Below are 13,132 nucleotides of genomic sequence, written 5' to 3' on the forward strand. Positions count from 1 at the left end.
AATAGGAGGTTTTGAGATTCTCCCTTTTTTTCTAACTTCATGAGATACTTCCTGAACTGGTGGTTGTTGAAGGGATGGTTCCGATGGTTGTGAAGGGATTGGTGGTAGTTCTGATGGTTATGATGGGATTGGTGTTTCATCTAAATTGGCTTGTGAAGTATCTGCATCTATTGTAAATGTCTCTCTTGGGACTATGTCAGTATGATCCTTATGAGTTTCTGTCAAATTTTTAACATGTGTCATTTGTTCTTGAGTGTTATTATCGACAAGGCTGCTTGTTGGTTCTTGTTCAATGCTTGGCTGAGCAGATTGTACCATCAATTCTGGCTGCTTTGGAAATAAATCAGCAAAATCTACCTCAGAATTTTTGAATGGAAACATATTTTCTCTAAAACTAACATCCCTGCTGACCATAAAGACCTTTCTTTCTAGATCATAAAGCATGTACCCCTTTTGAGTTGTTCAATTCCCTACCAGCATACATCTATTTGCTCTTGGACTGAATTTATCTCCTCTTGAAAGGTTTCTAGCATAACAGAGGCAACCAAACACCCTAAGATGATTTATGTCAAGTGGCTTGTTGTATAGAAGCTCATGTGGTGATCTTCCTTTTAAAATAGAAGTAGGCCATTTATTAAGTAGGTACACAGCAGTCTTAACACACTCCCCCCAAAATCTATTAGGAATTGAACTTTGGAACTTCAGAGCTCTAGCTACTTCTAGAATGCGTCTATGCTTCTTTCCTATCACCCCATTCTGTTGAGGTGTGTAGGGACAAGTACTCTGATGAACAATTCCTAATGAAGAAAATAGTTCATTGCAATTGGAGTTGAAGAATTCAGTGCCATTGTCAGATCTCAATGTCTTAACAGTCACTCCAAACTGATTTTTGACCATTGAAAAGAAATTCTTCAAGATAACTATTACTTCACTCTTTGATTGCAACAAACATATCCAAGTAAATCTAATGTAATCATCTACCACTATAACAAAATAGTACTTTTTGTCATGAGTAGGTACCCTATGAGGTTCACATATATATACATGAACAAGCTGGAAACTACTAACAGTATTATTACTATAATGGAAATCTTAGCCTGCTTTGCTTAGCCAAGGGGCATATATCATAGTTGTGCATTGTCCACTGAGTTCTTTACCTGTTGAATATGTTGTATTGCATTTGTTGAAGGATGCCCCAGTCTCATATACCAAAGAACTAAATTATTTGCATTGTTGGTAACCATTGCTGCTGTAGGCATTAATCTCCTCTACAAAAGTATAATCCACGTGATTCCTTAGCAATCCCCATCACCTTCTCATTATAAAGACCCTACAGTACACAGAAGTCAGGGAAGGACATTGCAACACAACATAGTTCCTTGGTCAATTTTGAAACTAACAATAAGTTGAACTTAAAGTCAGGAACATGTAAAACATCCATCAAAAGTTGGTTGTCCAATATAGAAACATTTCATGTATGAGTTATTTGACACTTATTCCCTGTTGGTACTTGCACTCCACTATCATTGTGTGCACTACAATCCTTAACATCATGCATAATCTCCTTATGAAAGGTAATATGATGTGAGGCTCTTGAATCTAATATCCATTCATAGTCAAAAGCATTTGATAACAATGCATTTATACCTGCCATAAGTGAGTGACAGTCACCTGTGTCTTGTTTGTTCAGAAGGTTCAACAGCTGCTTGTATTGATCCTCTGTGAGGAAATTCCCATTTGTGGACTGTGTGCTTGATGCATTCCCCTTTTCTGTTGTAGCAGCATTAGCATAAGGCTTGACTCCTTGTATTGGTGCTTTCTTCTTACTCTTGAAATCCGGAGGATATCCTATAATTTTGTAACAATTCTCCTTCAAGTGACCCTTATACCCACAAAAATCACAAATCAAGCCTGGTTTTGCCTTAAATCCTTGATTGAATGTCTGATTCTTTCCAGCTAGCATAGTCAAAGCATCGTTATTAGGCTCCCCTGCTCCAAGAATTCTCTGACTCTCTTCTTATATGACCAAGGCATATGCCTGATTAACTGTCAAAATAGGTGTTTTGAGTAGCACCTGACTTGTCACATGATTATAGCTTTCATTTAGACCAACTAAAAACTGTAAAAGTTTTAGATTTCTGAATTGTTCAATAAAAGGCCTCGTCTCCTCACAATCACATCCAGATCCTACCACTAACAAATCCATTTCATCCCATAAATCTTTCATTTTTGAGTAATAAACAGTGACTGAATCAGTACCTTGAGTTAATGACCCTATCATCTTCCACAGTCGAAAAGTCTGAGTTAGATTCGATTTATCAAATCGTTCCTTAAATTCGCCCCAAACGTTCGACGCATTTGATGCATAAATGATACTAGGTTGAAATTCCACCGCCACTGTTTTTTCGATCCATGACAGCACTGCAACGTTACATATATCCCATTGATTTGCCAATTCATCTTTGAAAGAGCTTTTTACCCAGGTTCCTTCTAGGAAACCTAATTTATTTTTCACCAATAATGTTGTTCGCATAGCTCGACTCCACAGACCATAATTTTCTTGTCCTGTGGGTTTTATGTCGATGAACTCTACACCAGGTGTGTTCGATTCTCTCAAGTACAAAGGATGATTGTGATCAGTTCGAGAAATTTCAATCTCTGGTTCTCCCATGGAAGCAGCTTCAGCAATGGCTTCCTACTGGAATTTTGAAGAATTTTGTCCTAAATTTAGATCGATCGCTCTGATACCATGATAGAATCCGAGATCTAATATAATGAACTCGGATTCATACACATGCAACTGAAGAATTAAAGGATCAAGCGAGGTTGTAGAGAGAAAAAGTAGAGAGAAGGAAGAGAAGAAATGAAACTATGTATTAACCGACTGAGATGTACAGTATTTAACTAATATAATCACTTTCATGATGGTTAGTGGAGACAACCTGTGAAATGATAGAAATACCCATTCTCAATATTCTACACTAAACTACCCTTCTCTTAATAAAATCTTTTTTATAACTTTTTCTTTTCATCAAGAAGCTTCATAAAAGCTGTAATATTAGTCATACTAAATAGATACATAATAAATCAGCAGTTTCAAAATCAAATACAAGGATGAGAAAGAGTCAATTTGTACATTCAATTCACTGAAAACCATCACGATAACCCGGAGAAAAATGTCAGCTTCTATTAATGTGGAGAATGACTCTCCGTATCCTTCACAACAATGCTAGACCCTGCAGTAACAGAGAGTCCCAATTAAAAAAAAAAAGAAAAAGAAAAAACTAGCTAAAGCAAAGTAGCACAAGTCATAAAATAAAATTTTGAAATGTTGAACAAAGTATAGCATTTTCGAAAAGGACTGGTCAACATTAATATTAAAATTGAGTGGTGGTAGAATTGCTGCTTTGTATGCTATAGGTGGTACGTTCGTTCTAATCAATCAACGGCAAAGGGTTAAATATACCCCTCTACTTTCAAATATTATTTACCTGTACCTTTCATTATATTATTGGGCTATCCATACCCCTACCGTCATACTTTGGAACAAAATACCCTTATTGTCATACTTTGAAATAAAAATGCCCCTATTTTGGATGGAGTGCTACGTGGCAACACCAGATTAAAACGACCCATTTCTTTTTTTTTACCCGATCCATTTTTAAAAAACCCACAGCCCGACCCCTATTTTCATTTTTTTCCAGTTTTTTTTTTAAATTTCAGTTTCTAGAAAACGATTTTTTTTTTTCTGTTTTTACAAAAAAAAATTCAGTGTATACAAATTTATTTTTTCAGTTTTTACAAAAAGAAAATCTTTAAAAAAACTGGAAAAATGAAAAACAAACATTTCTGAAAACAAATTTGTATAAACTGTTTTTTTTTTTTTGGAAAATAGAAAAAAGATATTTTCGTTTTTTAACAAAATATTTTCGTTTTTTAAAAACTGAAAACATTATTTTCAACAAAATATTTCCGTTTTGAAAAATATTTTTTTTCATTTGTTTAAATTTTTAAAAGAATTTTGTTTTGTAAAAACTGGAAAAACAAATTTGTAAAAACAGATTTTTTTTGTTTTTTAATAAAATATTTTCGTTTTTTAAAAACTGAAATTTAAAAAAAAAACTGGAAAAATGAAAATAGGGGTCGGGTTGTGATTTTTTTTAAAAACGGATAGGGTAAAAAAAAGAAATTGGTCGTTTTAATCTGGTGTTGCCACGTGGCACTCCATCCAAAATAGGGGTATTTTTGTTTCAAAGTATGACAATAGGGGTATTTTTGTTCCAAAGTATGACGGTAGGGGTATGGATAGCCCAATAGTATAACGAAGGGTACATGTAAACAAAATTTGAAAGTAGAGGAGTATATTTAGCCCTTTGCCGATCAATCAATTATCTTTTACTTCCCCATATTTTGGGGCTTCCTCGTCCCCCTCCCACAGAAAAAGAAAAATCGAAAAAAAGAAAGAAAGAGAAAATACTTGTTTTCAGATTTCTTTTTTACATAAGGCGTAACGAAGCTTTTCTTTCTCTTTAACTAGTCTTTATATTCATACCTGTGCGATAATTGTAATAACTTATTTTTTATAAATATAATAATCATATTATTTCATGCGAGTAAGCTCTACGTCATTATGAACTTCACAAAATTTTATACTGTAATTTCCAAAATGATTCTCAGCTAGCTTAACAAAATCTCCTTGTACGTACTAGACTACTAGGTATTACTTAAAGAAAAGGTTGGACAAAAAAAATGAAAGACGAGACGAAAGATGAAACAACGAAGATGCCTCACCTTTTGAACATCCTATTTTAGAAAACGTTAAATCTAATCCTTAAATATGACGGTTGATGCAGGATTAGGGGGAAATTTTCTTTCTTTTCTCTTTTATGTTTTTCTAAAATGAAGAGTAGTAGCATGTCTGTACCTAGGTATAAAGAAATATCTCTGAAATATAAATCACAAATTTACTTACTAACAAACGGTTTTAATTATTGTAAAATATACCAGGTACCTAGAAGGTCACGAGTTCGAGCCGTGGAAACAGCCTCTAGCATAAATGCAGGGTAAGGCTGCGTACGATAGACCCTTGTGGTCCGGGCGGGAGCTTTGTTTGACTAAAAAAGTATTAAACCTTTTAGCTAAACCAATTAACAGTGAGATAAAAGGTAAATCTTAGCCAAACGTAATTAACTCTAGATCCAAATATATTGAATACAAAAGTCGAAGAAGAACAAGATTATGTAACATTATCATACATCAAATGTAAATGATGAGCTTACATCTAATACAAGCATGCACCATACTCGTAAGAGCACAGAAGGCGAAGAGAGAAAGCTATTGATGACTGAGAGATCTCCCTTGATTGATTCTATGATAATGATTGTAAAATGTTGTAGCTAGGTTTGGACTTCGATGATCCCTTGGTGACCTTCCCCCCTCTATATATACTGACTACTTTCCCTTTTGTCCAATAGTCTTTAACCGACGTACTTTCTCATGACTGTACCCTTCATTACTTGCCCACACATTACACTTATCCTACGATATGAGCTTTCTGACGGTTCGACCCCGGCAATGGCCGAGGTGTTCTTTCCTACCAGGCCTTGTGGGCATGACTATGGCTCGGTCGACCCCTTATCGTTCCTTTTAATAATAACCATCTTATGGTCGGATTTTGACCCATACAGTTAGTCCATCCGTCCGTCGGGGTCGCCTCTTGGCGAGCTCGATGGGCGGACTCTGTTGATTCAAGAGTTGGTAGAAATCAGAACATTATGCGTTGGAAGAGGTCCTTAAGGCGAGGTGGCGATGTGACGCTTCAGTGGTACATCAGACCGTTACGTCAGTTCTGAGCTAAATCATTGCATCGATTTGGGGTATCATGAATACCCATTATGCATCATTATGGCGCACGTTTCCCAAGCACCATATCGTTTCCTGCGCCCTTTCAGTTTTTTGATTGGCGGCTCTTGGGTTTCTCGATTAGGGCATATGTTCCTATAAATAGGGGGAATTCTTTACTTGACTGCTGCGTTTTTCAATTTACCCGAGAAAGAAACTTTACGAATTTCCTCTTCCTCTTGTCCTTCATACTTTAACTTTCGACAGAATTTGAGGTGACCTTTATTTCTTTTCCCTCACCGTTCTTGTTCACTTCAATCGAGAGGGACACATGGCTGGTACTTCTTCTCAGACTGATAGATTTGTTGAAGCTCTGGTGCCAGAAAGTGATGTGCCCCTTCTTGAAGAGGGAATGGAGGTGGTAGAAGACGAGTGGTTTCCGATAGTGAACGAAATAGTTCCGCGCCTGGGAAAAATGCGGACAGATTTTAACAACCCTGCCGAAGATGAACCGGATCCTGTTCCTTCTACAATGGATGAAGCGGTGATTACGGCGCTCAAGGCCAAGTGGGGAATCCATCCTCACATTGAAATGGTACCGGCAATGGGGAAGGATATTGTTCATCTGCACCGCCCGGGGTATTGTGCATTTTACGCGTACCCCTTTGTTATCGGGTACACGCTTCCTCTCCCCTCTCTATTGGTCGACTTCTACCGCTTTTATGAAGTGTCCCAGCCCAGCTCTCTCCATATGTGTACAAACTTTTTCTTAGGCTTATTAAGTACGCGAAGCTTGCCGGACGAGGAATTTCCGTGAGGCACATGCTTCACATCTTTACCCCTTACTTTCTTCGGGTTCAATGATCCACATGCGCCATCGAGGAACCAAAAGCTTAGTGGTGAAGATGGACGATAAGGCCAATCTCCGCTTCTGGGAAAACTATTTCTATGTGTGGACAGAGCACCTTGTGACGGACTCGACAGGGTTCCCAGAGAGTGGAACTTTGCTCATGAGTTTTCCTTTACTTATTTTTTGATTCCTCTTAGGGCGGTCGTTAATCATTCTCTATCAGGTGATATTGCTAAGGATTTTATTTTTGCTTTTGTAGCCGAGAGACTACCTCCCCCTCTAGTTGACGATATTCGCAAGTGGGTAGGCGCCATTCTCCCCCATACAATGGGGATTCATGAATGGGCGTCCTTCCATGAGAAGCATGGGCGCAAGCCACTCACTTGTGAGTCAACCCGCCATAATTTTTCTTCATTATTTATCTCGTGATAACCTTGGTGTTGTATGATCGTCTTTCTTTGTTGATAGGGAGAGTGCGAAGGGCGAGGACTCCTCTGCTCGCGTTTCGTCAATCGGAGTCTTCTACTCATCCTACGCCAAGGGATGCTGCCTGTCCTGTACCAAGAACTACTGTTCAGCCTGCACCTATGGCCGAAGCTGCGCGTTCGGAGATTTCTCTGTCGGAAGTTCTGACCCCTGCACCCCATTCCGTAGGCAAACCTTCTCGCGTAAGTAGCGAGGAGGCCCCACCGAAGAGACGGAGGGTGGCATTAGAAGAGGCTTCTCTGGTCTACACTTCTTCGAGGGGCGCCCTTACCCCGGCGGTGATAGAAATCAGAGATGATGTCAGCCCAATTGTGGAGACGATACCTATTGTGAGCGGCCAACAGGCTGATTGTTGGAGAGACGGAGTCTTATGGTTGCCATTACTATCTTGGGCGGCCCTTCGACATCCCGGCCGAGCTGCACTTCTTCTTCGGCTAAAGAGAGGGGAAAATATGTCATGGTTGATGATTACGAGTTTGAATCTGACCTCGATCCTGACGATGTTAGGATGTTCGAGGAGGGCTTTACCCGAACTGTGGTAAGAGCAGGAGGTCCTTCCCAAATACTCAAAATCCTATCGGATCTCAACCTTCTACGAGACACGATGGATTTTGTGCTACAGTTTGACCTTCTATGCTCCACCGTAGAAAGTGGGTCTCTTCATGAAGTCAGCGATGCCGAATTGTCACAAGGTGTGGCCGCATTAGGCCTAAGGGTAAGTTTCTCTCCTTTGTTTGTTTTTCTTCTCTTTCTCTTTTTTTTGACCTTGGCCCTTATCGACTCTCTTCTTCTTGTTGTTTTTAGTCTTACATGTTGGAGATCGAGAGTGCTCGCAAGGCCGAGACTCGGGCAAAAGATTTTTCTGAAGATGCTTGAGAAGTATAGGCAGTATCGCAACAAATGTTGTGAGATGCATGAGCGGCTTAGGGCGGGTACCGACACCCAATCCCTTGGTGAGGAGTTGGAGAAAAGGGACTAGGAGTTGATGCAGTCTATCCGCAAATGCAGTGAACTCGAGGAGATGCACTGTGCCAAAGATGAAGGGCTTGAGTTCGAACTTTCTTTTATTCGACGATGGCCGGCGTCTGTAAAGGTGGTGTTCTGAGCGAGATCGAATTGTAAGCTACATGTTTTGACGATGGCCGGTGGCCGTAAAGGTGTTAATTCGAGAAAGATTGAATTGTAACCTATTTGATCCAACAATGGCCGGTGGCCGTAAAGGTGTTAATTCGAGCAAGATTGAATTGTAACCTATTTGATTCGAGCGAGGTCAAACTCGTCCTTTTCGGCGATGGCCTTTGGCCGTAGGGGTGTTATTTCGAGCAAGATCGAAATAGTAACCCATTGTAATTCGAGCGAGGTCAAACTCTTGCTTTTTGGCGATGGCCTTTGGTCATAGCAGTGTTATTTCGAGCAAGATCGAAATCGTAACCAATTGTAATTCGAGCGAGGTCGAACTCTTCCTTTTTGGCGATGGCCTTTGGCCATAGGGGTGTTATTTCGATCAAGATCGAAATAGTAACCCGTCGTAATTCGAGCGAGGTCGAACTCTTCCTTTTTGGTGATGGCCTCTGGCCATATGGGTGTTATTTCGAGCAAGATCAAAATAGTAACCCATTGTAATTCGAGCGAGGCCGAACCCTTCCTTTTTGGAAATGGCCTTTGGCTATAGGGGTGTTATTTCGAGCAAGATCGAAATAGTAACCCGTTGTAATTCGAGTGAGGTCGAACTCTTCCTTTTTGGCAATGGACATTGTCCATATGGGTGTTATTTCGAGCAAGATCGAAATAGTAAGCCGTTGTAATTCTAGCGAGGTCGAACTCTTCCTTTTTGGCGTTGGCCTTTGGACATGGGGGTGTTATTTCGAGCAAGATCGAAATAGTAACCCATTGCAATTCGAGCGAGGTCAAACTCTTCCTTTTTGGTGATGGCCTTTGGCCATAGGGGTGTTATTTTGAGCAAGATCGAAATAGTAACCCGTTGTAATTCGAGCGAGGTCGAGCTCTTCCTTTTTGGCGATGGCCTTTGGCCATGAGGGTGTTATTTTGAGCAAGATCAAAATAGTAACCCGTTGTAATTCGAGTGAGGTCGAACTCTTCCTTTTTGGCGATGGCCTTTGGACATAGGGGTGTTATTTCGAGCAAGATTAAAATAGCAACCCGTTGTAATTCGAGCGAGGTCGAACTCTTCCTTTTGGTGACGGTCTTTGGTCATAGGGGTGTTATTTCGAGCAAGATCGAAATGGTAACCTGTTGTAATTTGAGCGAGGTCGAACTCTTCCTTTTTGGCGATGGCCTTTGGCCGTAAGGGTGTTATTTCGAGCAAGATCGAAATAGTAACCTGTTGTAATTCGAGCGAGGTCGAACTCTTCCTTTTTGGAAATGGCCTTTGGCCATAGGGGTGTTATTTCGAGCAAGATCGAAATAGTAACCCGTTGTAATTCGAGTAAGGTCGAACTCTTCCTTTTTGGCGATGGACTTTGTCCATATGGGTGTTATTTCGAGCAATATCGAAATAGTAAGCCGTTGTAATTCTAGCGAGGTCGAACTCTTCCTTTTTGGCGATGGCCTTTGGGCATGGGGGTGTTATTTCGAGCAAGATCGAAATAGTAACCCATTGTAATTCGAGCGAGGTCAAACTCTTCTTTTTTGGCGATGGCCTTTGGCCATAGGGGTGTTATTTTTAGCAAGATCAAAATAGTAACCCGTTGTAATTCGAGCAAGGTCGAGCTCTTCCTTTTTGGCGATGGCCTTTGGCCATGGGGGTGTTATTTTGAGCAAGATCAAAATAGTAACCCGTTGTAATTCGAGAGAGGTCGAACTTTTGCTTTTTGGCGATGGCCTTTGTCCATAGGGGTGTTATTTCGAGCAAGATCGAAATAGCAACCCGTTGTAATTCGAGCGAGGTCGAACTCTTCCTTTTTGGCGACGGCCTTTGGTTATAGGGGTGTTATTTCGAGCAAGATCAAAATAGTAACCCGTTGTAATTCAAGCGAGGTCGAACTCTTCCTTTTTGGCGATGGCCTTTGGTCGTAGGGGTGTTATTTCGAGCAAGATCGAAATAGTAACCCGTTGTACCATCATTATTATGTATGTTTCTTTTTGAAGAGCGTTGCACGTAGACGTACTGTTTACGCGTGCGTCGGGGTAAGCACCGGTGTGCTCGGTCGTAATTTTATTGGAGGATACTGGGTGTTCCCTGGGCGAGTCCCAGTTTGCTTAATTTATATTTCACTGAAGAATACTATGTATTTCCTGGGTGAATCCCAGTTTTCTTTATTTGGCTTTCATTGGAGAATATTGTGCGCTTCCCAGGTGTTTAGGAGGCATTAGTCCCTCGCTCGTATACTTATGCGAATGCTTGCATTCCTATATCGAACCAATCAAAAGAGTAAAGATAGACCCAAATGAAATTGTCTGTTACCTCGGTCTAAAAGGCTGGTGAAAGGAGGAACATCGTCATAGGGTTACTTGCTCCGCCTAGTACTCGAACAGTGGTTTCTTATTTTGCAGCCACGCTTTCGCTTCGCCGTTCAGCTGCGTCCAATCTTCTCGTGAGTTGGGCTTACCTCACCTGTAGAGACGCCGAGACCGAGTCCCAGTCCGATATGCGTAATCAATAGGGAAAACATGTCATGCTTTATTTATAACTTATCTAGTGTACGCGTTACGAAAATAATGTGGGATATGCCTAATCTCCCAAAGGGTCGTGTAGTGGGTTATCGTCCCTAGCCAAGGGGTGAAGGTACAGGTTGGTGCACAAGGTGGATATATCGCATGGCACCGAGGACATGCCAAGCACATAGTGATCGTGATCCCATTTCGCCCACGCATATGATTTGCTGAACCCGCCGTCACGGGCGGGGCATGGGTCTCATATAGACGTCGGTCATAATTTTTATTTTGTTTAGGGATATAACCTGGATCGATAAAGTTGTGCTAAGAACTTATCTATCATCATTTTTTTTTAGTTTGTGTTGTCACCAAGATGGTGAGGTTGTAGCAGACCGGAAGTGATACTTGGCTGGTTCTAGATCTAAAGAAAACTAAAGAATTTGGATAAGAAATCCCCACTATTGGCGCCAAATTGTTTGACTAAAGAAGTGTTAAACCTTTTAGCTAAACCAATTAACAGTGAGATAAAAACTAAATCTTAACCAAACATAATTAAATTTAGATCCAAATATATTGAATACAAAAGTCGAAGAAGAACAAGATTATGTAACATTTCTTAAGATGATTATCATACATCAAATGTGAATGATGAGCTTACATCTAAAATAGGCATGCACCATACTCGTAAGAGCACAGAAGTGAAGAGAGAAAGCTATTGATGACTCAGAGATCTCTCTTCGTTGGTTCCATGATAATGATTGTAAAATGTTGTAGCTAGGTCTGGACTTCGATGATCCCTTGGTGACCTTCCCCTCTCTATATATACTGACCACTTTCCCTTTTGTCCAATGGTCTTTAACCGGCGTACTTTCTCATGACTGTACCCTTCATTACTTGCCCACACATTACACCTGTCCTGCGATCTGAGCTTTCTGATGGTTCGACCCCGGCAATGGCCGAGGTGTTCTTTGCTATCAGGCCCCGTGGGCATGACTACGACTTGGTCGACCCCTTATCGTTCCTTTTAAGAATAACCATCTTATGGTCGGATTTTGACCTATTCAAGCTTAGCACACCAAGCTGCCTTTTTATACCAGATACCTAGAAGGTCGAAACCATAGTGATGGCCGAAGTGTATAAGGGATCGGACCTTAAGTCACGGTCATGGCTTACCTCGTATAGTGACCGCTATTAATGTGAAACTCGTTTCTATATGCATCAATTTTTCAAAAATAAAAATTCTTTTTGAAAAAAAAAGGAATTCTCGAAAAAAGTTACTCGTAGAATAAACTGATATAGGAAGAATTGCTTACTGTTGAAAATCGATATTAAGAGAAAGGGCATTTGAATCAGCAATTGCAGCAAAAGCACCACTAGAAAGGCCTGTGGTAGTTCCTTGTCTTGTAGGCTTAGAAGCTACAGTTTGTGCCCGGTCAACAATCTTGATCTGAATAGTCTCTCCTGATTTACAAGCTCTGGGCAAAATTGAGCTAATGCAACTAATCAAATACTGTCTTCCACAAGCAGCTCCATCGTCCCAAATCCCTTCACCAGCTGCTGCAAAGAAGTTGCTTGAAGGGAATGAGTTGAATCACTCCCAAAACATGCACTGGCTGTTTGAGAAAATTGGTGGAGAAATATTCATGATCTGAAATAAAAATAAGCTATAAAAAAAATTGGCAGCGTAGTGCACCAAGTGTTGACCACATTTAGTCAATTATACGTACGTAGCCTTATTTTGTATTCCTGCATGGAACTGTTCTCACGACTCGAACACATGACCTCCAGATCACGCAATTTCTAATTGTGCAATATGCTATGAGAGGTAAAACAAGAGATTTTAGCATTTTGACATATCTTTTTTTGTAGGAACTGGAAGATAATAACTTACGTGTGTATGGTGGGCTATACTGGCTTGCTGTTCCTAAATCAGCTTGAGAAGCATAGAAGAGTTGAGAGACTATTAGGAATAAGGACAGCCATTGTAGAAGAAGAGGTAAAGGCTTTGACATCTAAAACGATGAAGCAACGTTGAAAAAACAAATATTATAGGATTATTATTTATAGTCTTTATTTATAAGTATAAAAGAAAATAAAAATCAGAAATGAGGGAACTTTGTCGAAATTGCACGCCAGGAGGGTGGAGGGTAGAGTTTTCTCGAATCTTTAGAATCTTTATTCAAGAAATAGCGTTTCTTTTATAATGATCTCATTTATATTCAAAGTCAACGATATTTGTTATTAGGTCTAACTACTTTTTAATTGGAAGGAAGCTTCTCTTTTCTCATTTATTTCTCAACTGTCTACTAGGAGTAGCATTTCTAGAATACGATATGAAGC

The 13,132-nt window shown here is 40.0% G+C and overlaps 2 protein-coding genes and 1 long non-coding RNA gene across 4 annotated transcripts; all 3 read right to left on the minus strand.

The window, feature by feature from the left end:
* Positions 1-462: 462 nt before the first annotated feature.
* LOC138875873 (uncharacterized) lies at positions 463-1,963 on the minus strand. The gene is made up of 4 exons (XM_070154748.1): positions 1,511-1,963; positions 1,313-1,330; positions 1,158-1,268; positions 463-933 (listed from the first exon to the last, which is right to left on the minus strand). The coding sequence occupies exons 1-4, from the start codon at positions 1,961-1,963 to the stop codon at positions 463-465; spliced, it is 1,053 nt and encodes a 350-aa protein (XP_070010849.1).
* Positions 1,964-2,017: 54 nt separating this feature from the next.
* LOC138875875 (uncharacterized) lies at positions 2,018-2,671 on the minus strand. Its single transcript, XM_070154749.1, has one exon. The coding sequence runs from the start codon at positions 2,669-2,671 to the stop codon at positions 2,018-2,020; it is 654 nt and encodes a 217-aa protein (XP_070010850.1).
* Positions 2,672-2,905: 234 nt separating this feature from the next.
* LOC104222956 (uncharacterized) lies at positions 2,906-12,924 on the minus strand. 2 transcript variants are annotated; one of them, XR_011401905.1, is made up of 3 exons: positions 12,520-12,924; positions 12,106-12,440; positions 2,906-3,236 (listed from the first exon to the last, which is right to left on the minus strand). It is a non-coding gene; the product is annotated as an uncharacterized lncRNA (long non-coding RNA). The 2 variants fall into 2 exon arrangements; XR_011401904.1 differs by having other exon boundaries at positions 2,908-3,236; positions 12,106-12,405; positions 12,520-12,920.
* Positions 12,925-13,132: the final 208 nt, after the last annotated feature.

The sequence above is a fragment of the Nicotiana sylvestris genome, chromosome 8 (assembly GCF_000393655.2).
Source record: "Nicotiana sylvestris chromosome 8, ASM39365v2, whole genome shotgun sequence".
NCBI classification, from domain to species: domain Eukaryota; kingdom Viridiplantae; phylum Streptophyta; class Magnoliopsida; order Solanales; family Solanaceae; genus Nicotiana; species Nicotiana sylvestris.